The sequence below is a fragment of the Cyanistes caeruleus genome, unplaced genomic scaffold, assembly GCF_971803275.1.
Source record: "Cyanistes caeruleus unplaced genomic scaffold, bCyaCae1.hap1.1 HAP1_SCAFFOLD_76, whole genome shotgun sequence".
Taxonomy (NCBI): Eukaryota; Metazoa; Chordata; class Aves; order Passeriformes; family Paridae; genus Cyanistes; species Cyanistes caeruleus.
The window spans coordinates 335747-356105 of NW_028255888.1; the positions used below are offsets into that span (position 1 = coordinate 335747).

The following is a 20359-nucleotide window of genomic DNA, read 5'->3' on the forward strand; positions in this document are numbered from 1 at the left end:
AATACCGGATAGTGCATGGAATGAGGAAATTGTCGTGGAAACAAGCACAAAGGAACTGGGAAAAGAAGGATTTTTAACAAGGGATAAAAAGGATAACATTCCAACCAAATGCACTGGATGCGTATGGATGCTGAAAGCAGGCAGGGAGCACAGAGCCTGTGTGAAACTGAGTCACACAGGCTTCTCTCTCTGGCCTGGGAAAGCATAAGAAGGAATCCCAACAGTCCTTGTTAAAGGACACCAATTGGCAGGTGTTGTTTAGTCGAGGGCTGGTGTTCCACTTAACCAATGAAGGTGATGTGTACCTTTAATGAGCAATGGGAGTTTTACCTCTCAGACCTTCTCAAACATGTGTATAAAAGTAGATTAAGAATAATAAACTTTGCTCTCTTGGACAATGCAGCCAAGGGAGTCAGTGTCGTACTCCTTGCCGTTCCTAATACAGTGCAAGAGAAAAGAGTAACTTGGAGGTGGAATAGGAGAAATTCCAACACAACAGGTTACCAAGGCCTGGGAGAGCCCAAATTTTTCATTTTATTTGGGAAATTTTTTGGTGTTTATCAATGTTATTGGATTTTTTTTTCCAAGAAAATCCCACTTTTCCTTTCTGATGGGACTGGCAGTTGCCTCCTGTTCTTGTAGTTCTGATTTTGCCCATCCTCATTCCCAAAAGTTTTTCAAAACTTCTGTAAAATGATGAAAATGATGATGGACTGTGGCCTTTTTTCTTTCTCCTTACTTGTGATGCAATTGCAGTGAAAAGAAGAAGAAAAAACACTGATAAGAAATGGTAAAAAAAAAGATAAAAAGATCAGCATTTTACCATGTATCAATGTCTGGCTATTTCTTTTAAAGCTTTGTTTGGCTACTGGTCTTTTTGCTATAAAATAGAATTATATGAAGCCCTGAGTAGTTTAAAAAAGGAGAGAAAAAAAGTAAATGAAAATTTTAAATTTGGCTTCTTTTTTACAGGAACAATCCTTTTAGACCATGAAAAAAAATTTCCACAAAAAGAATAATAGAAGAAATAATCATAATCATAATAGTGTTAGTAAAACATTGTCAGTATTCTGAATATTTCTTCTTTGTAGTTTTTTGGGGACTAAAAGTTTGCAACTTTATTTTGCTATTTAAAAGACCTTATTTTCTCATGTATTATTCTGGAGAAGAAAACTGCTTTGCTTTTTTTTATTTTTAATTTTTATTCCTTTGAGTTGTCAGCAGTTTTCCTCATTGAAAATTAAAAAAATAGAGGGATAAAGAGATAAGGGGAAAAAAGAAATAAAAAAGATTAAAATAAAGGAAAAATCTCTTGAAAATATAAAAACTAAACAAAAAATTCAGTTACACTGTTTCTAGTGTGTGACAGAGTGCCTTGATTTTTCCATGGTGCTTGGTGCTTTCCGGACTTGTAGAGTTGTCTGGACACGATGTTGAGCTTGGCAGAGATTCCACAGCTGCTGGAGCCGTTCCCAGTTTTCCTTCCCACCTGTAGTTTTTGATACCGTCATGTACATGACCATTTTTTCGCAGTAGTTGTGCCATTTTTCATATTCCTGATGCCCGGAATGCTTTTATTCCATTGAAATTTGGTTCAGCAGCTGGAAGATTTGAAATTCCCAACGCCCAGAATGTGTTATTCCCTAGAAATTTGGAAGGGGAGCTGGAGGATCTGAAATTCCCAACGCCTGGAATGCTGTTATTCCACAGTGTTGGAGTCTGGAATACAGAGTGTGTGCCCTTGTTTCTGATACTTAGTTATAAGATCCAGAAAAACACTGAATTTCATATAACATGAAATTCATGAGCATGTTTTCATGGTGATACATGAAAACAAATGTTAAATTTAGATGGAAAAAGCTGAAAGTGTAAGTGTGTAGATTAGAAAGTTCTTTTAAATCACTGGGTGAAAAAGTAAGTTTAGAGAACAAGAGACAAGACGGAGAATTTAGGGTGTTGTCTCTTGTCCCTTCTTCTTTCTTCTTCATCTTCTTCTCCTAGAGGTTTTTGGGTAGTAGTAAGTGATTGGACAGAGAATGCCGCAGTGCATCACAGAGGTGATGGGTCATTGGGTCATTAAGAAAAATAATATATGTGTCTACTGTTAACTGGGTAAAAATAGGTATAAAGATAAAAGAACTGCGTATTTCGGGGCCATTTTGTGCATCAGACACGAAGTGTGCCACAAGGCCTTGTTTGTACCATCAGAAGAAAGAAATGTACCAGATTGCAAAGATTAACCTTGTGTAGCCAGCCTGGAGAGACCTGTTAAGTTTTCTGATGACCTTTTAATAAACACGAGAAACAAGATTCTAACGAGCTTGGGAGTTTTCTTCAAATCATAAGAACTGAGATAAGCAGGGCTCCCCACGAGGGAGGATCCCAAAAGAATTCAGTCCAAAGGAGGCTGAGAAATCCAAGAATAAAAAGAAAAATACAGAAGAGATGCAGCAGAAACAAAAACAGAAACAGAAAAAGGGTTTTTTATAGAAAAGTTACACACAGGAATTTGGGAGGAGAGCTGGAGGACCCCAAATTGCCAATTCTTGGAATGGTGCTATTCCATGAGAATTTTGTGGGAATTTGGGAGGGGAAATAAAGGATTTGAAATTCCTGATGTCTAGAATGCCATCATTCCAAGAGAATGTAGGTGCAGAACTGGAGGATTGCAAATGGCCAGTACTTGGAATGCCGTTATTCCATAGGAATTGGGTGGGAATTTGGAAACGGAACGGGAAGATTCAAATTTCCTGATGCTCGGATTGCTGTTATTCTATGGGAATTTGGGAGCGGGGATGGAAGATTTGAAATTCCTGAAGCTTGGCATGCTGTTAATCCATAGGAATTTGGGAGTGGAAATGGAGGATTCCAAATTCCCAATGTGTGTAATGCTGTTATTCCATGGGAATTTCAGGAGGGAAGCTGGAGAATTCTTAATTCCTGACACCCAGAATGCCATTATTCCATGGGAATTTGAGAGGGGAGGTGGAGGAGTCAAAAATCCTGATGCCTGGAATGCCATTATTTCATAGGAATATGGGAAGGGAACAGGAAGATTTCTAATTCATGATGCCTGGAATGCTGTTATTCCATGGGAATTTGGTGGGAATCTAACAGTGCATATAAAGGATTCCAAATTCTCAATTTCCAGAATTCTGTAATTCTATCTTTTTGGTGGGAATTGGGAAGGAGGGCTGGAAATTTTTTAAATTTTTGATACCCAGAATGCCATTATTCCACAGGAATCTGTGAGGGGAGCTGGAGGATTCCAAATTCTCAATGTCTGGAATGCCGTTATTCTATGATTTCCCAGCGTTGCCCAGCAAATCCAGCCCCTGAGCTTCAAATCCAAGTTTTGACTTTCAAATCAAACCTTTGACCACATAAACCATCTTGGAATTCAAGTCCAACCTCGACTATCAAATTTAACCTTAAAACACCTGAGATGAGATGGGATGGGATGGGATGGGATGGGATGGGATGGGATGGGATGGGATGGGATGGGATGGGATGGGATTGATAGGACGAAGCTGCTTTTTTTTTTTTCCCAGAATGCAAGAAAGACAGTCAGAAAAGCAGAAGGAAACATAACAGTATCTCTGTACTACTGAATTGTCCTGGGAAACTCAGAAATTGATGGTGTTCTGGTGCTACTGCCAATCCCTTCCATGGAAAAAATTCATTTCAGGAAGGAGCAACATCATCTGACAGATGCCCAGAGTTGCCAGCAGTTGCTCCAGGAGCTCCTGCCATCAGCCCCTGCAGGAAGGAGCCCAGCCCCCAATGCACTTGGGCTTTGACTGCCCTCTGGCACAGAAGCCCCCCAGGGGCACAGGTCTCTGGGGCAGAAGAAGGGCACCAGCAGTGCCAGGGCTCGGGGGGTGGCAGGTCTGCTTCAGTGGGGACTCTGCCACACCTGCTGATTTCAGTGCTGGCTGGGCCCCAGGGCTCAGAGCAGCATTTGTGCCCTGGCCCACACGTTCCATGTCTGTGTCACAGCCTGTGCGGGTTTAGGATGGTCACCAGACAGGATGTGTCCCAAGAAGGCCGTGCCAGCTTCTGTGCAAGGCCCCGTGCCCTTCCTGCTGCGGCTGTGTCGGCAGCCCTGGGGCTCCTTCTGCTGCCCTGAGCCCGCAGAGCAGGGCAGCATTTGCTGATGGTTTGAGGCATTCCTAAATATCCTGTTGGGCTCATTCAATGTGTTCATTCCTTGTTTTCTCACAAACCAGAATTTCTCATTCCCAAACCTTGTCCAGATTGAGGAGGAGGCTGCGAGGAAGAGGAAGATGCCCCAGGACACCCGGGCAGGTGAGGAGGAAGTCAGTGCCCTTTTCCCCCTCTCTCCTGCTCCATCTCCCAGCCCAGCATGGCCCCCGGCTGCAGGAAAACCCCGCTGCTGACGCCGTCCTGCCGGGGATGCACTGGGGGGATCTCCTTCCCCTTCCCTCTGGCACGGAGGCAAATCCCATCCTCTCCTTGTCCTTCCTCCCCCAGTCAAGGAGCTGAGGATGGAGACCAGAGAGGACAAATCCCCACAGCAGAACCTCATAGAAGAGGCTGTTTTGAGTGGCTCCAGAGTGCAAGAAAAAGCCCTGGAGATCCTGCAAGAAGAGGGGCTCCAAACCCCTTTTCCTCTGAGGAGGAAAGACCCACCCTCTGACAGGATGGCAGCCAGAGATCCAGCTGGGGCTCTGAGCTGGTGGCCCAGGAGCAGCTTCACAATGGGGAGAAGCCCTACGAGTGCTTGGAATGTGGGAAGAGCTTCAGCCAGAGCAAGAGCCTGATTTGCCACCAGATGATCCACACTGGGGAATTCCCTATGAGTGTAGGGAATATGGGAAGGGCTTCAGCTGCAAATCCAATCTCATCATCCACCAGCGCATCCACACTGGGGAGAGGCCCTACGAGTGTCCCGAGTGTGGGAAGAGGTTCCAAAGTGGCTCAGATCTCCTCCAGCACCAATGGATTCACACAGAGGAGGGGCCCTTCCGCTGCCCCGACTGAGGGAAGGGCTTCAAGGACAAATCCACCCTCATCACCCACCAGCACATCCACACTGGGGAGAGGCCCTACAAGTGTGGGGAATGTGGGAACAGCTTCAGCTGGAGGTCCCAAATGAGCATCCACCAGATGATCCACACAGGGGAGAGGCCCTACGTGTGTCCTGAGCGTGGGAAGAGCTTCTCAGACAGCTCTCACTTGACCAAACCCCAGTGGAGGCACCACTAAGGGAAGCCCTGCAAATGCCCCAAGTGCAGGAACAGCTTTGTGCACTGCTCCAGCTTCATCCCCCCTTGAAGGAACCACACTGGGAAGACACCTGGTGATCCATGTTCCCTGTGATCCACACCTGTACCTCTTCCTGCCCATGGCAATATCATGATTTTGCATTGTGGAATGTGAGGGTCTGGCCATGGCCCTGTCATTAGATTCAATCCCATCTCAGATCATTGCCAGGGGCAGGAAAAGGACTCGCTTTCTCTCTTCCAGGCATGAGAAAATACGTGGCCAGGAAGAGCCAGTTGCTGGTGTTGTAGTTTTCTTCATAAATAGTTTGTCTTATCCCTCCTGTTACCAAAATTGTTTCTATTCCTGTTTGTTCCTTATCTCGTTGCTGTTCCAAGCAAATTGTTCTTATCCCAACCCGGGATCTTTGCCTTTTGTGCTTTCCACAGGAGTTGGGATGGAAGCGAGTGGCAGTGCAGTTTTAGCTGGAGCAGGAAATTGGGGAATCCCATTCCTGAAGCCCAGCCTGTAGAAACCGAGCATCCCAGCTGGTGCCAGGCCTGGTTGCCGTGGCAGCAGCCTTGGGAGCGGGTCCCTGGTTGGGGGCTGCAGGAACCTCTTCCCTCTGGTGCCCAGGGAGAGGAGTGGAGGGAGCAGCTGGAGCTGAGGCAGGCAGGTTTAGGCTGGATGTGAGGAAAAGGTTTTTCCCCGAGGCTGCTGGGGCACTGAACAGGCTCCTCAGGGAGGGCTCCCAGCTCCAGGGCTGTCTGAGCTCCAGCAGCACTTGGCCAGTGCTGCCAGGCCCAGGCTGGGATTGTCGGGGTGTCCTGTGCAGGGCCAGCAGTTGGACTGGAGGATCCCCATGGGTCCCTCCCAGCTCAGCCAATTCTGTGGCTCTGTGATCCCATGAGCCTGGGGATGGGACTGCAAATGGTTGCCATGGCAATGGGCTCTGGCTCCAGGCCTGAGCTGTTGTCCACGGCAACAACTGAGGCATGGGGTCTCCATGGAGCTGCCAAGGGACTGACCATAGCAACAGGGGACTGTGATGGTTGCCATGGAAACAGACCATAGCTACAGGGGACTGCAATGGTTGCCACGGAAACAGACCATAGCAACAGGAGGCAGTGGTCATTTCCATGGAAACAGACCATAGTTACAGGGGACAGTGATGGTTGCCATAGAAATAAATCATAGTAACAGGGGGCTGTAATGGTAGCCATGGAAAGAGACCAGAGCAACAGGTCCTGGTGATGGTTGCCTACCAAGGATCAGATTTGTTACAGACCCTCAGAGGGGATCCATGGGGCCATTCCCAGAGTCTCCAGGCTGTTCAAGAGCTGCAATGTCACAGGCACAGACAGGGGCTACAGAGAGACCTCCCAGGGCTTTCTGGGGATGCTGAAGAGCCGTGTGGTCAGACACAGTCACAGTAATTCCATGGTGACATCCCAGGGGACCATGGGCTGCAAAGGCACCGCTCTGTCACAGGCACTCATGCAGGCTCCACGGTGACATCCCAGGAGTCCCCAGGCTGCCAAAGAGCTGGGATATTACAGACACTCCCAGGGCTTCCCGTCATGGGCAGAGTGGGAGCTTCTGGCAAAAGCTTTATTTCTTTATTGGAGAAACTCCTGCTGAGTCATGAAGTGGAGAAATGACACTCAACAGCCACCATGGATCCTCAAACCCCTCCAGAATGCCTAGACTTTCAAATCCCTTCTAAGCAAAGAGACTGGAAGCGGCTGGATCCAATTGCAGCCCCAGACTTTCTCAAAAGGTTTATGTGTACATATTGGACAGGTGGAATTGAACCGTAATGCAGTTTGTCCCACACGATTACAAATGGAATACCATCTGTCTGTTGCCGCTGAAGATGAATAGATCACACGGACACAGGTCGAGGTGTGGTGAAAAGAAGAGAGAGTTTATTTTCCCTCCCAGGATTTATAGGCTTCTGACCATGGCCACGGATTGGATGGTCAGGATAACACTTTCCCACTGCACTGGCCATGAGAGATGCCCATCACAAGATGTGTAACAGAAAGAATGTACACATATCTATGCTTACAGTTACTGTCCTGGGAAAGTACTTAGAAAACTATGTTAGCAAACTCAGAAGCTGAGTTTTCAGAGTGATAAACTCTAATTAAAATAAATAGATGGGCCTTGCTAAAATTAAAGGTAGATAGAGAGGCCTTGCTAAAATAGAGGTAAAGCATTGGCTAATAACTAATTGTCGATGTTATGCTTGTTCAGTTGGGCTTATAGTGAGAAATAAAGTATCTGGTAAAGAACTTCAAGAACATAAGACAGTTGCAAATCAGAAACTCATTGAAGATATGAAACAAGGAGCCCAGCCAAGGCTCCATTTGTCACTTTGCATTGAAAAGGTAGAAAGGGCAGAAGGAGGAAGAGCCATATCCCTTCCTCCCTTCTGTGACCCCTCCTCAGAAAAAGACCACTGACCCATTTCAAGGATCATGCTTAACTGCTTTTTTCCTAAGTAGCATAGGAAGTGAAAAGTTGGTGGGAACTGGGTCATGAATATGTATTTGTATTCAATACTTCTGTAAATAAAAAGCCTGTATTCACCTGTGCTCCGGGCTGTGTGTATTAAGGGGTGACCTGACACATCAGCCTAGTGCTGTGAATAAACATACACTTTTTAATCCTAAAACAGTTAAAGAGTCTTTGTGTGTCTCAGTTGGATATTGATACCAGATCATATCCATATTTTAGTAAATCAGCCTTAAAATGAATCCAAAAATTGCATGTGGAAAAAGGAAAAGAATTTGGGGGTTTGGGAAGAGTAGGATGGATTTTGTTAACAGCTAAGATAGGAAAAAGCACCAAGAGAAGGAACAATTGTTTTTGGAACACTCCCATGTGGAGTGACAGAAGAAGGTTATAGTCTCGAGCTCAGATTTGTTTGTGCAAGTGAAACAACAAGAACAAGAACAATAATGATAATGATTATAATAATGATGATAATGATGATAATGATGATAATGATGATAATAATATAACACAATAATATATATTTATATACATAATTAAAAATTGATAATGTGAAATAATGTTGACAGTACTGATTTGTGAGCTTTGGCTGCTCACTGTAACACTAAGCACCCTACAAAAAAGGACTGGCAAAGACCCAAATGTCAGTGGTAAACTTTTGTGAATTGTATACATGGAATAAAGGAGGAAGGGGTGAAATTGGCTGGTTTTATAGGGTTTGGTGATACTATGATGCAGAATGCTTTGTCTGTTCCTGTGAAAAGCACAGTGATTAAGACTGCTGGGTTTTTCATGTACCAGACTCTCTACAAGCTGCAGGACTGGTTGAACACGTGAAGGAGTTGTTAAGAGAGCAGTTGATAAAATGAGGAAATGGGAACCTGTCCTGGTGGAGAACCCATCTCCCAGATGTGTTCCATGCCCTTAACAATGGGCCCACTGGGGAAATGGAAACCCCTGGGTGTGCAGGGCTGCACCCAATTTGCAAACACAACCATGGACAGTGAGACTTGGACTGCCTGGGAAATGGTTCTGGGTGTGATGGCCCCTGACAGGGCCACCCCAGAGGCTGCAGGGCTGGACCTTCATGCACTGGAATTAATTAGGAAAAAGCCAAAGCAAATGAGAGTTAACAATACAAGAATAGGAATTCAGATTCCTCCAGAACACTTTGGTTTGGTAACTGCTCACTTAAGCTTGGCCTTGCAAAGTGTTGATGTCATGGGAGGAAGAATTGATGCAGATTATCAAGGAGAAATTAAAGTAAGTCTGTTAAACAATAATGAACAAGATTTTGTTTTCCAACCCCATGGCAGGATAGTACAGTTATTAATACTGCAGTTTTAAAAACAATTGTGAAAGAAGGACATCTACCTCCAATCACCTCTGTTCATGGAGATCAAGAGTTTGGATGCACCAGTCCTAATAATTGGTCCAGAGGCCAAATGGCCCTCCAGAGGCAGCTGAAGGAACAGCTCTGGGGAAAGACAACACTGTTTGAATCCTGAAACCTGGGCAGGAACAATGGGAATATCCCTGCAGCCAAGTGTTCTCTGCCACAACAAGCTGATGTTATGGGATATTGTTTTACAAATGCTGCCAGACCAGATCTCCCTGTTTGCCCCAACGACCCCTTTGGAAAATGCTCTGATCCACGGGGCTCCATGTGAAGGCTGATGTGACACTGAGGGACTTCCACACCAATTCCAGCCAGGAGCCTGGGTGCCCATCAGGGACTGGGACCTGGCAATTCTCCAGCCGAAGGGGAGAGGATCCCAATTTCCAGCTCCTGGCTGGAATTGGTGTGCAAGTCCCTCAGTGTCACATCAGCCTTCACATGGAGCCCTGTGGATCAGAACATTTTCCAAAGGGGTCGTTGGGCCAAACAGGGAGATTTGCTCTGGCAGCATCTGTAAAACAATATTGACTTGTCGTGGCAGAGAACACTTGGCTGCAGGGATATATTCCCATTCTTCATGCTCAGGTTTCAGGATTCAAACAGTGTTGTCTTTCCCCAGAGCTGTTCCTTCAGCTGCCTCTGGAGGGCCATTTGGCCTCTGGACCCACACTCTGGCTCCATTATTAGGACTGCTGCATCCAAACCTTTTATCTCCACAAACAGTGCTGATTGGAGGTGGATCTCCTTCTTTCACAAACGTTTTTAAACTGCAATATCAATATTTGTGGATAACCTGTCATGGGGTTGAATAATCCAATCTTCTTCATTCATTTTTAACAGAATTTCTTTAATTTCTCCTTGATAATCTGCATCAATTCCTCCTCCCATGACATCAACACTTTTCAAGGCCAAGCTCAAGTGAGCAGTTACCAAACCAAAGCGTTCTGGAGGAATCTGAATTCCTGTTCTTGTATTGTTAACTTTCATTTGCTTTGGCTTTTTCCTAATTAATTCCAGTGCATGAAGGTCCAGCCCTGCAGCCTCTGGGGTGGCCCTGTCAGGGGCCATCACACCCAGAACCATTTCCCAGGCAGTCCAAGTCTCACTGTCCATGGTTGTGTTTGCAAATTGGGTGCAGCCCTGCACACCCAGGGGTTTCCATTTCCCCAGTGGGCCCATTGTTAAGGGCATGGAACACATCTGGGAGATGGGTTCTCCACCAGGACAGGTTCCCATCTCCTCATTTTATCAACTGCTCCCTTAACAACTCCTTCACCTGTTCAACCAATCCCGCAGCTTGTAGAGAGTCCGGTACATGAAAAACCCAGCAGTCTTAATCAGTGTGTTTTTCACAGGAACAGACAAAGCATTCTGCATCATAGTATCAACAAACCCTATAAAAATAGCCAGTTTTATCCCTTCCTCCTTTATTCCTTGTATACAATTCACAAAGTTTACCATTGACATTTGGGTCTTTGCCAGTTCTTTTTTGTAGGGTATTCAGTGTTACAGTGAGCAGCCAAAACTCACAAATTGGTATTTTCAGCATTATTTCACATTATTGAGTTTTGATTATATATATAAATATATATTATTGTGTTGTTATTGTTATTGTTATTATGTTACTTGCACAAACAAACCTGAGCTCAAGACTAAAACCTTTTTCTGTACCTTCATGTGGGAGCATTCCAAAAAACAACTGTTCCTTCCGTTGGTGCTGTTAAGAAAATCCATCCTTGTCTTCCCAAACCCACAAGTTCTTTTCCTTTTTCCATATGCAATGTTTGGATGCATTTTAAGACATCCTGCGGTTCAGCCTCTTTTAACCGACTGCCCCACTGCTCGCACGGTGCTCCCACCTCAGCCCCACTCCAGAGCCAGTGAACTCTGGGGAGGGCTTCCCTTCTGGGAATTTCAGGTGGGACAGATTCCTTACATTTACATTTAAAAAGTGATATTTTGTTGTGATCTGGCCAGACTTTGCCAATTTGGTTTCACCAGTGGGCAGGGCCAGCACCAAAGGCACCAACACCACCTGAAGGAATCAGTGTCACTTACTGCAGCTCCAAGCAGCAAAGGATCACAAAAGGAGCAGCTCAGCAATGCACCCAATCATCACTGCCAAAGATTGCCCGCAGGCATTAACAAAGATCCAGTTCCCCTCAGACTTTGCCATCCCCAGATCCACCCATCAGCTGGGGAAGCTGTCACAGCCAAGGACTGGAGAGCCACTCCTGGACACTGGGAAATCCTGCAGGTGCCTCCAGCCACAGGTGAGGCTCAACCTCTGCTGTGAGAGAGGGCCCAGCTTTGATAGTGCTGAATAAACAAACTGACAGCACTTCTGCTGTGGGAACATCTGGTTTCATCCTCCTCTTGGGTCCCTACCAAAGCCTGGCCAGGCCTCAAGGAGGAACCAAGGGAGTTGACTCTGTCCATACACCCCAAACAAGGCCAGATATCAGACTGAATGGCCTTGTCTGGCTTCTAAACACAGAAAGGTCAATCCATGTTTCATTGATGAGTGGATCCATCTATCACAGTGCTAATGACCATGCATATTTCAGTAATGAGCAGACAGACAGATAACCTCTGGTTGGAAGGTTCATCCAGAGGTCACCTTTGGCTCAGGGCCTGTTGTTCAGGCCTCACTCAGGGCCTGTTGTTCAGAACTTGGCACTTCAGGGACGAGGTTTAGTGCTGGGCTTGAAACTGCTGGGTGACTGGCTGGACTGGATGAGCTCAGAGGCCTTTTCCAGCAAAATGGATTCTATAATTGCAGGATTCTATCTGCTGCATTCAGCTAGGTCCATTACTTAGCAGCATTACTTTGGCCCAAAAGCCCCCTCTTACTCAGCTCTTGTGGCCTGAGGCTTCAGCTCCTTCAGCTCCTGGTGCTGAGCTGCTCACGCTGAACGAGACGACTCAGAGAGAATACAGTTCATCCAATTCCTTCTGGGACACAGAGAGGGGAGGTGTGAAAACAGGAGCATTGTTAGGTGTGGCCTCTTCTCTGCCCTTCACACCTTTCAGGGCTTTGAACCAGCCAAGAGCTTCCTCCAGGAGTTCAATGAAGCAGCTGTTCCTGCTCCCAGGTCTGGCTCTTCCCAGTCTCTGACCTTGACTGCTTTTGTCGCTCTTGCTGTGCCCTCTGCTCCCCCAGGGCTCGGTGGCTGCTGCCCAGGACTGTGGGACTGGCACAGATCAAGGGGTCGAGCCCCTCCTTTCTGTGCCCTTGGAGCTGCCTGGTCACAGCAGCCTTTTCCATCTGGAAGCTCCACATGGAGAGGAAGTCCCCAGCTCTGTTCCTGGCGTAACATGCAGGAGCCCAGGGCTGCCATTTCAAGTCCCTGCTGGCACTGAGGGCTCCCAGGTGCCTCAGGCTGCTGTGACACCGCTGCACAGGGAGGGAAGCATGGCAGAGGCTGCACTGAAAGTCAGCTCCATGTGCTGCTGTTGGTACTGCTGCGGGTGCTGGCACTGCTGGTGCTGGTGGTGCTGGTGCTGGTGCTGGTGGTGCTGCTGCTGCTGCTGGTGCAGGTGCTGGTGGTGGTGCTGCTGGTCCTGCTGGTGCTGCCACTTATGCTGCTGGTGGTGCTGGTGGTGGTGCTGCTGATGCTATGGCTGGTGCTGCTGGTGCTGATCCTGCCCCTGGTGCTACTGCTGGTGCTGCTGGTGCTGGTGCTGTTGCTGCTGGCACTGGTGCAGGTGCTGGTGATGCTGATGCTGCTGCTGGCACTACTGGTGCTGCTTGTGCTGGTGTTGGTGCTGGTGACGATGGTGCTACTGGTGCTGCTGCCTCTGCTGCTGCTGGTACTGCTGGTGCTGCCACTGGTGCTGCTAGTGCTTCTGCTGGTGCTGCTGGTGGTGGTGGTGGTGCTCCTGCTGCTTCTGCTGGTGCTGGTACTGCTGGTGCTGCCACTGATGCTGCTGATGGTGCTGCTGGTGCTGCTTCTTCTGGTGCTGCTGCTGCTGGTGCTTGTCCAGCCCCTGGTGCTGCTGCTGATGCTATGGCTGGTGCTGCTGCTGGTGCTGCTGGTGCTGATCCTGCCCCTGGTGCTACTGCTGGTGCTGGCGGTGCTGGTGCTGCTGCTGCTCGCACTGGTGGCAGTGCTGCTGCTGGTTCTGCTGGTGCTGCTGGTGCTGGTGATGCCACTGATGCTGCTGGTGGTGCTGCTGGTGCTGCAGGTGCTGCTGCTGCTGATGCTGTACTGGTGATGCTGGTGCTGCTGGTGCTTCTGCTGGTGCTGCTGCTGGTGCTGCTGGTGCTGGTCCAGCCCCTGGTGCTGCTGCTGGTGCTGCTGCTGCTGCTGGCACTGCTGGTGCTGCTGGTGCTGGTGCTGCCACTGATGTTGCTGGTGGTGATGCTGGTGCTGGTGCTGCTGCTGCTGATCCTGCCCCTGGTGCTACTGCTGGTGCTGGCGGTTCTGTTGCTGCTGTTGCTGCTGCTGCTGGTGCTGCTAGCACTGCTGGTGCTGGTGGTGGTGGTGCTGCTGCTGGTGCTGCTGGTACTGGTGCTGCTGGTGCTGCTGGTCCTGCTTCTGGTGCTGATGCTGGTGCTGCTCTTGGTGCTGCTGGTGCTGCTGCTGTTGCTGCTATTGTTGCTGCTGTTGTTGCTGCTGCCACTGATGCTGCTGCTGATGCTGCTGCTTCTGGTGCTGCTGGTGCTGCTGCTGGTCCAGCCCCTGGTGCTGCTGCTGATGCTATGGCTGATGCTGCTGCTGGTGCTGCTGGTGCTGATCCTGCCCCTGGTGCTACTGCTGGTGCTGGTGGTGCTGCTGCTGGCACTGGTGGTAGTGCTGCTGCTGGTTCTGCTGGTACTGCTGGTGCTGCTGGTCCTGGTGCTGCAGGTGATGCTGCTGCTGCTGCTGCTGCTGGTGATGCTGGTGCTGCTGGTGCTGCTGGTGCTGGTGGTGGTGCTGCTCGTGCTGGTGGTGGTGCTGCTGCTGGCACTGCTGGTGAAGCTAGTGCTGGTCCTGTCCCTGGTGCTGCTACCGCTGCTGGTTCTGCTGGTACTGCTGGTGCTGCTGGTGCTGCTGCTGCTGGTGATGCTGGTGCTGCTGGTGCTGGTACTGCTGGCACTGATGGTGCTGTTGGTGCTGGTGCTGCTGGTGCTGCTGGTCCTGCTGCTGCTGCTTCGGCTGCTGGTCGTGCTGCTGCTGGTGCTGCTTTTGGTGCTGGTGCTGCTTTTGGTGCTGGTGCTGCTGCTGCTGCTGTTGGTGCTTCTGGAGCTGGTTCTGCTGGTACTGCTGGTGCTGCTGCTGCTGCTGCTGGTGCTGATCCTGCCCCTGGTGCTACTGCTGGTGCTGGTGCTGCTGGAGCTGGTGCTGCTGGAGCTGGTTCTGCTGGTACTGCTGGTACTGCTGGTGCTGCTGGTGCTGCTGGTGCTGCTGCTGGTGCTGATCCTGCCCCTGGTGCTGCCGCTCGTGCTGCTGCTGATCGTGCTGCTGGTGGTGCTGCTGCTGGCGCTGCTGGTGAAGCTGGTGCTGGTGGTGGTGCTGGTACTGCTGCTGGTGGTGCTGCTGCTGCTGCTCCTGCTGCTGGTGGTGCTGCTGCTGATGCTACTGCTGGTGCTGCTGGCGCTGCTGGTGCTGCTGCTGGTGCTGCTGCTGATGCTTTTGGTGCTGGTGCTGCTGCTGCAATCATTTTTCCAGCACTGCCCCACACTGAGGGATCAGATCCAGGCACTGCTGCTGCTCCCTCGGGACCAACCCCACTTTGGTTGTTGCTGTCAGTGCCAGCACAAGCCGTGGCTGGAGCAGCAGGTGCTGACAGTGCCCCAAGGCCCAGGGCTGGAGGGGTCCCTGGGCTGGGGCTGGGAGGGAGCTGCCCCTTGTTCTCCCTGTGCCTCACGCAGAGCTGGGCCAGGCACAAGTGGGGCAGCAGAGCCAACAGGGAGCCTGCGAGTCTCTTCCAGCCGTGCCTGCTCAGAGTTTGGCCTTGGAGCTTCAGGTGGGCAAAGGCAGCTGCTCTGCTCCCTCTGCGTGTGCCCGTGTTCAGCAGTGCTGCTCCATCAGTCTGTGCCCAGCAACGGGGAAAAGCCTCAGCCCTGCAGGGCCAGGAGCTGCTGGGCTCTGCCTGAGCAGCTCAGCCAGCGGGAAGGGAGCTGCTCCACGCAGGAACCAGGAGCAAAGGACACTTCTTTTTCATAGCATGATTTCTGTTTTAAGGGGAAAAATGCGGAAAAATAAAAGAAAAAAACTTCTATAAAATGTGAAAGATAAAAACAGAACCCAAGTGTGCAGTGAAAAATCTTCTCTAACTTTGAATTAAGGTGTAATTGGTCTTTTGAAACATAAAACTCAGTTATTTACTTTGTAAATGTGCTGATGGCATGATGCATCTTACCGGCCTCAGGAACCTTTTTGAAAAAGTTTGTGGGGTTGGATTCCAATATTGTTATTTTAAATTGTGGTGAAATTGGAGTGAAGCAAGAAGAAAGTGCTTTGCGCCTTGCCAGCTCCAAGCAGCACTGGGAATCTAAACTCTTTCAAACCCCAAATCCTTTAGAAGATGCCCTTCCTTCTCACCCTGTGAATGAGCTACACATTCCTTTTCAAACATTCAGGGGTTTCTTAAAGATGCAAAGTCCCACTTACAGCTTTTTGCTCTGGTTTGGAAGTGCAGAAGGGCGATTCTTCATCCATCAGCTCCAGACTGCACTGCCTCAGGAACACAGCAGTGGCACTTCTAGAGGAGGAAGAAAGTGCAATTGCACAATTCCAGCCAAAAAGAAAGGAAGAGTGGGACACAGAAAACATCCTGTGCAGATGCAGGCATTCAGCTGGGACTGTGGAGAGTTTGGGTCCTTGCCAATTGGATGTGTGTCCCTAACTGCAATCTCTTGGCCTGCAGGAGAGTTTCACTCACCTGCAAAAGCAGAAAGCTCAGGCGCTGTGCTAGGAACGGGCTCGTGTGATGCAAAGCTGTCAGAGCAATGGGAGGGCAGGGTGAGCCCAGCTGTGCCTGGGGCTGAGCCCAGCAGAGCCCTGGCAGAGCCCAGAGCAGCCTCAGCATCCGCAGAGCCCAGCTGCAAGGAGAGAAACCAGAAACCGCCCGTCAGCTGAAGGCTCCTGTCCCCTTGTCCCAGCCACCCGCGGTGCCCAGGCCATGCTGGCCATGCTCAGAGCTGGGCCCAAAGCTGCCCATCACTGCTGCCTTTGGGAGCAGAGCAGGAGGGCAGGCCATGTGCCCAGCCTGCAGACCCAGCCCCTCAGCAGCTGTCCAGAGACAAAAAGCAGCTTGGCAGCCAACTGAAGAATTGCTTGCATCCACCCCAGCCAAGGGGGGAACCTTTGGTGCCTGGCCAGGCTGTGCCATGCCCAGATCTGGGAGCATCCCCTGGCTGTGGACTCACCTGCAAATTGGGCGTGGAGCGAGTCTTTGAAGAAGACATGCCAGAATTGAAATCCATCATCTTCAGCTGGCCAGCTGGAGGAAGAGATTGCCATCCTCGAGGTTGCCCTTGGTGTCTCCAGCAGCAGCCCCAGCGGGTAACAGCTTCTCCAGGGGCTCCTTCTCCTTGCCTAGGGGCCAGACCAGGCTGTCAGTGCTCTGCCCAGGGTCCCAGCCATCAGTGAAGCAGACAAGCAAAAGCAGGGGGAATGGTGGCCACCAGTGCTTGCCACACCAGGTGTCCAGCTCAGCTCCAGCCCAAGAGCTGTGTGTTCCCTTCTGATGACCCCTGCTCAGAGCTACAGGCACGACAAAAACAGCCTGGTTTGCTTTGCCACTGATTGCCAAGAAATGTGTGGAGCTGTTACCTGCCAGGCCCCTGGATCCAACTGTGCATGTGGATCTCTCCCATCTCCTAGGGCAGATGAACAGCCTGCATCCAAGGATCGCGGAAAAGGTCTTCTAAGGATGGCCTGTCCGAGGGTTGCATGGACAAACACCTCTTAATAATATCTTGGCATTCTGAAGAGAGAAACCAGGAATCACCAGTCAGTTGGAGAAGTTGCCACCCCCTTCCAGTGCCCAGGCCATGCTGGGTGTGCCCAGAGCTGGGCCTAAACTTCCCCATGGATTCCCTGTTTGCAGGAGAGCAGGACATGTGCCACCTCCTCAGCAGCTGCCAGAGCAGGATGCTCATAAGCCCACAGCTGTCTCCCAAGCCTGGTGTTCCCCCTGTGCCCAGAGATGAGGATTCACCTTGGGAGAGCCGTCGTGGGAACAAGATCCGCCCCCAGATGATCTGCTGGCCCCTCATGAATGGGTGCTTCCCTATGACCAGCTGGTAGAGCAGGAGGCCCAGGGACCAGATTGTTGCTGCCTGGCCATGGTAGCGTTGCTGGCGGATCCACTCTGGTGGGCTGTAGGACAGGGTTCCTGTGGAACACAGATGGAGCTCATCAGGGGGATGCTGCTGCTCCCAGAGCCTGGCCCCAGCATCCCTGGGCATGTGGGGGCTGCCCCAGCGGCACACGGGGTGACCCACTGCCCTCTTGCCAGCACCTGGCACTTGGCTACAAACCCAGGGTTGGAAAAGAAGCCACTGCTGCTGCAAGAGGGCAGCAGAAGCACTGGGGAGGCCCAACCATGACAAGCAAATAAAAACCCACCCCGTGGTAGAGAAAACACACTCTCCTCCCTGCCTGCATGGCCTCCAAAACATTGTTAATAGGCCAAGGCAAACGTGGGGAGCAGAGGAGTTCAAGCCCTTCCTCGCTGACTCACTAAACTCTCTGGGGCATGGGGTCAGACCCCCGCCCTCTGCTACCCCCATGGGGGTTTTTGTCAGGCTGGCTGTCCCAGCCCCAGCCCAGGGCACAGTGGGTGCTGAAGGCTCTTGGCAGGGCTGGGAGCTGGCCCCCCTCACACCCCCATCCAAATCAATTTGCCTCAAGCATTGATCCCATCCTGGCAGCACCACGGGGAATCCCCGGTGCCACAGCCAGGCTAGGCCATGAGATGGCCAGGAGCATCCCCTGCGAGGGCTCACCTGCAAACTGGGTGTAGGCTGTGTCTTGCAGGAAGGCGCCACAGCCAAAGTCGATGAATTTCAGCTGCCCAGTGGCCAGGTCGAGCAGGATGTTCTCCGGTTTTATGTCCCTGTGCAGGACCCCGCAGCTGCTGCAGTGCTGCACGGCCTCCAGCACCTGGCGAAAGAGCCCCCGCGCCTCCTCCTCTGGCAGGAACCTCCGCTCCGCCAGCAAATGCGAGAGGTCCTGGCACCGCTGTGGACGCTCCAACACTAACACGAAGCTGTCGGGGAGCTCAAGCCACTCCAGCAGCTGAATGACTGCAGCACAGCCAGAGGACACCCTGTCCAGCAGCACAATCTCCAGGGGAGCACGGGTGCCGTCGGGCTGCGGGAGGAGCACGGTGCTGTCAGTGGGGCTGAGGCCGGGCCAGGGCTCTGGGACCCCTCAGCCAGCCCGGGATGCTCTGCACACCTCGCTCACCCCACGCCCGCTCTCCCCGCAGGGCTCTCGGCGGCTCCCACCCCGCCGGGCCCCGGCTCATCCCTGCCCGGCACGCCCCGGCTTCTGCCGCTGGCCCCGCACACTCACCAGCTCGCCCCAGAGCCGGACGCGATCCCGCGGCACACATTTGATGGCCACCTGCGAGCAAGGAGCAGCAGAGGCTTGAGCTCGCTGCCCGCCCCGCCGCGCCCCCGCCATCTCCTCCGCCCCCTCCTCCTCCTCCTCCTCTGCCCACCGCTCACCGGGGCGCCGTCCGAGAGTCGCGTGGCCGCGAAGACGCTGCCGAAGCCGCCGCGCCCCAGCAGCGGGCCCAGCTTGTAGCGCTGCTGCAGGGCCTCCTGCGCCTTCCCTGGGGGCGAGTCGCGGCCATCAGCGCTCGGCCCGGGGACAGGAACGGCCCCCGAGCGCTCCCCGAGCTCCCCGGGCCGGGCATCCGCAGGCGTTCCCTCATTGGAACGCGGCAGCGGCGGCTCGGGGCCAGCGGCCGCGCTGCTGAGCGGCGGAGCTCGGGCCGGGGAAGCCGCAGCGGAGGCGGCGGCAGCGGCCGCGCCGCCTGTGTCCTCCGCGGGCCCCGGGAGGAGCCGGGGCCGGGGCCGGGGTCGGGGCCGGGGCCGAGGCCGGGGTCGGGGCCGGGGCCGGGGCCGGGGCCGGGGCCGGGGCCGGGGCCGGGGCCGGGGTCGGGGCCGGGGCCGGAGCCTGCGTCGGGGCCGGGGCCGGGATCGGGCAAGGCGGAGCCAAAGGGCAGCGATTCCGCCCCAGCCCCAGGCAATGATGCCCGCCCAGCAGCGCCAGCGCCAGCACAGCCAGAGCCCGGCGAAGGCGAGACCACGGCGGGACGGCCGGGGACGGGGCCGGGACCGGGGCCGGGGCAGCCCCGCCTGGGCCCGTGGGCGGGTCCGGGGGCGGGCCGGGGGCATGGCCCGGGCGGGTACGGGGAGAGGGAACCTGGAAGAGGGGGGGACACAGGAAAAGGGAGACCCGGAGGGAATGTGGGACAGTGGGAAAGGGAGAGGAGAGACAGAAAAGTGATAAATTTGATGCTTTCGCTGCTTCCACTGCTGCTGCTGCCGCCGCTGCTGCTGCTGCCGCTGCTGCCGCCGCTGCAACTGAAGCACCGGGACAGTTTGTCCCCGTGTCCGTTTGTCCGTTGCCCGCTCGGCCCCGGCCCGAGCCCCGCACTCCCCGGGCAGCCCCTGAGCCTGGCCAAACACGGGAACTTTGCCGTGTTGAGCCAAGAGCCAGAGTCTTGACTCCTGCACAGGGGCACAGGACGGCCCTTGGCTGCTGCTGTACCTTGTCCCTGCTGAGGGTCAGACACCGTCTGAGCACATTCCCTGAATGCAGAATTTGTACCCGACCCAAGCACTGCACTTGTGTCTCCAGCATTGCTTTCCAAGGAAAACAGGGCAAGGCAAACTGGGTATAGCTCATGGTATTTTACAGTGTCTAAAACTTGCCAAGTCTCAGATCTTAGAGGTGAGATCCATTTGGAATGAATGGGATGGAGAAAGTGCAAGATGGAAAAGGGGAACATAAAAATAAATAGAGAAAAATAGAGAAAAACATATTGGTTGTTTCTTTTGATTTGATTTTCATTTCATAAAAAAGTTGTTTCAATTTTCCCAGAATCTTCTCCACAGTCACATCTGTTCTTTCCAAAAACCTGTCCTGGAGAACAAGGCGCAGCTCCTGTCACAAAATGTGCCCCCAGCTGCAGCTTCTCTTGGTTTCCCACACTGTAAGTGACTGCAGCACAACTCTTGCAGCAAAGCAGGACAAATATTTGAAG

At 52.0% G+C, this 20359-nt stretch overlaps 2 protein-coding genes across 2 annotated transcripts in view; one reads left to right on the plus strand and one right to left on the minus strand.

Moving 5' to 3' along the window:
• LOC147646881 (uncharacterized) overlaps positions 1 to 20359 on the plus strand; it is a 450805-nt gene that overhangs the window by 43297 nt on the left and 387149 nt on the right. The gene's annotated exons all lie outside the window — the stretch shown is intronic.
• LOC147646883 (serine/threonine-protein kinase pim-1-like) lies at positions 16911 to 19487 on the minus strand. The gene is made up of 6 exons (XM_086872696.1): positions 19397 to 19487; positions 18813 to 18919; positions 18658 to 18708; positions 18087 to 18453; positions 17297 to 17473; positions 16911 to 17062 (listed from the first exon to the last, which is right to left on the minus strand). The coding sequence occupies exons 1-6, from the start codon at positions 19485 to 19487 to the stop codon at positions 16956 to 16958; spliced, it is 900 nt and encodes a 299-aa protein (XP_086728822.1). The 3' UTR covers positions 16911 to 16955.

What these genes read in the sequence shown, in the direction of transcription:
- LOC147646883 (XM_086872696.1), bottom strand. Translation starts at nt 19,487, where the DNA reads ATGCCCCCGGCCCGCCCCCGGACCCGCCCACGGGCCCAGGCGGGGCTG. An exon ending in TCCCCGGCCGTCCCGCCGTG is followed by an intron (nt 18,920 to 19,396) that starts GTCTCGCCTTCG and finishes ACTCGCCCCCAG; the next exon opens with GGAAGGCGCAGGAGGCCCTG. An exon ending in AGCCTACACCCAGTTTGCAG is followed by an intron (nt 17,474 to 18,086) that starts GTGAGCCCTCGC and finishes TGTGTTCCACAG; the next exon opens with GAACCCTGTCCTACAGCCCA.